At 38.5% G+C, this 2,500-nt stretch overlaps 1 protein-coding gene across 1 annotated transcript in view; it reads right to left on the reverse strand.

The window, feature by feature from the left end:
• The window catches only part of LOC137980328 (ryncolin-2-like), a 3,218-nt gene extending 2,820 nt beyond the window's left edge, over nt 1-398 (reverse strand). Inside the window, exon 1 of the mRNA XM_068827745.1 lies at nt 147-398. Within this exon, the coding sequence (XP_068683846.1) occupies nt 147-372 (226 nt within the window). The 5' untranslated portion in view covers nt 373-398. The remainder of the gene's footprint in view (nt 1-146) is intronic.
• Between the last annotated feature and the right edge of the window lie 2,102 nt (nt 399-2,500).

Consider the following 2,500-nt stretch of genomic DNA (forward strand, 5'->3'; position numbering starts at 1 on the left):
TATCAAGATTTTCAAGCCTTATTGTTTGCAAATTGATATGTTAATAAACTTTATTTATTATTTTTGCGACGGAACAAATGCGAAAACGTAAACCACTGATGTTTTAGAAGTAACAGTATCTAAAATGTATACATGTAAATGCGCACCTTTGTCGTTAGAACCGCCAGTTCCGTTTGTCTTCAGCGCAGCGATTGCTTCTTTGATCTCAGTGAGTTGCTGCTCGATCTTCTTACAGCAGTGTGGTCCGGCGTAAAAGTTGTTCACGTTGCACTGGGGTTTACTAATACCAGGGGTTTTTGTTGTTTGCACAGAAGTTTTGGCAAATGTCCCAACGAAAATCCCGGTAAAAAGCAGAGCTAGCTGGAATGCCATTATGCACTGGTTCTTTCAGACATGAACTCTTCTGTGAAGTGAAAGCAAAAACTGCGGGTATAAAATGATTTCTAAGACTTGAGCTTCAGTTCATTTAGTCTTTCCAAACTAGATTTTTCTTGTCTCCTGAGCTCTATTTTGGGAATGCTGAATCATCGATTCCTACCAATCAAATAACAACACATTGTAGGGACTCACACACGAGGCAGTAAACAACTTTCTGTTGACAATAAGACAGTTCATCAAAATTTATGAGATTTATCTAGCAAAAGAACATAGCCACCCAACGAGTAATTATTATGGGTAATTGTGTGTTCGGAAGGATGGTGGGTTAACATTTTCGAATATTCGAACTTAAACTTTCGAGGCGTACTAAGATTTTGGACATTTCTTCTGAACAGATTTCCTAGATATTTCAGAAAAGTAGAAGAAGAACGTTTAAATTTTACTAAGCTGAGTAAGAGTGAACTGTGACGTTGGAAGAAAATTTGAAGATTTGTAACTTCTATCATTTTGGCCGTAGTTTTTTTGTGAATCATATTAAGGGCAAACGTTGCCTACAATTTGCGGGAAAAAAGAACGACTACTCGATGTAAAGTTTTTTTTTTTTTATCAGACCCGTCACGTTGCTTTAACTTCAGGACAAAGCAAAAAAGCCATGAAGGACGTTCTACAGCAACCTGAAATCCCCGTAGAACATCCGACCAGATAAATATTTTGAAGGGCTACTACAAACTCTCTAAACGAGCTTTTAAAGCATTGTGGAAACCATTTTAGGTGATTCTGACAACTTTTAAGACAACCGGCCGTTGGTGCCACGAAGAGAAACCCTCGTACCGGATGATGGAATAGTCAATTTGTCTTTGCGTTATTCTCATCTTTAATTGATGGGTTTTGTGCTTCGGAATAAATTTGTTTATCAGAAATCATTAGAAAAAGCCTCTCGCTCATGGAAAACCTCGAGCTCAGATTTGCTGTTGAGCAATTAATTCAAAAAAACATATTGATATCAGTCTATTTTAAACAGCCACAGTTAGAGCTATAGATCAAGTTATAAAACAAGGAAACGAGGCCGCGGCGCAATTAAATGATTTTTCGTTGGCAAGGAGGAGCCTTACAAGTTTGCCATTGAAGCTTGCCTTCATTTGCTGTTTCTGGAGAGCTTTGCTGGCCTCGGGAAACAGTCGAACACTTGACAAAGTAATTAGCCAGAGTGAAGTGTGAAGAAATGTTCAGGTTAGTTATTTACTTTGTTGTCGATCCTCTTTTTGTGAGGCATGTGTGTAAAGTAAGCTTGGAACTGGTACTGTTTGTATTGCACCGAGCCCTAGTCCATAGACCAGACGCATGGGTTGATAAATTGGACTTGTAATGGACTGCCTAAGTGGTCGAGAACAAAGATCAGTCAAACGATACTAAACACAAACAGCAAACGACTTACGTCAAGCACAAATCTGCATTACGCCAAAGATGAAAGAAACATGTTTGATTTTGCCTGTTTTCTGTAGATACCAAGCAACTTCTTATAAGAGAGGGGCGAGAGAGAGAGGTGTTGGAACAAGATAATTTTAAAGCTTTTGTGACCAGCAACAGTTTCATTGAAACACAATACAAACGTTTCTCTGTTGACTCCCCACCACAAACACGCCATAAAACAAATACAGACTAAAGCCGGAATTATCAAAAGACAATGAATCGAAAACTCATTGAAAAGATTTCTCAACCATTCCCAACCTACGTTCGCAAGAGGCAATAAGTGACAAGCCGTCAATTTGTAGGATTTGTTTCGTTGATATAGGCGTCACCACACTTTTGGGAAAATCGGACATTAAGGGCTTGTTTATATGGTCTCGCTTACCCGAGACAGCCCTCCTTCTCGAGACAACTTTTCCGAGCGTCTAGATGAGAATTGCGTGACCGAGACAAAGTTGACCTTACTTAATTATGCATGTATTTTAAGACGCATCTTCAAAAAATGCGTATCATCATTTGCCTTTCTTTTTTGTTAAGTATAGTTGCGTTTTCACATTAAGCAAATGGACTTACAATCTTAACGCAGCATTAATATGTAGTTTAAATAAAGGCTGTTTATGAATCGAGAATTTTCCGTTGACAGCGTTGAGAATTA

The sequence above is a fragment of the Montipora foliosa genome, chromosome 12, assembly GCF_036669935.1.
Source record: "Montipora foliosa isolate CH-2021 chromosome 12, ASM3666993v2, whole genome shotgun sequence".
Lineage (NCBI taxonomy): Eukaryota > Metazoa > Cnidaria > Anthozoa > Scleractinia > Acroporidae > Montipora > Montipora foliosa.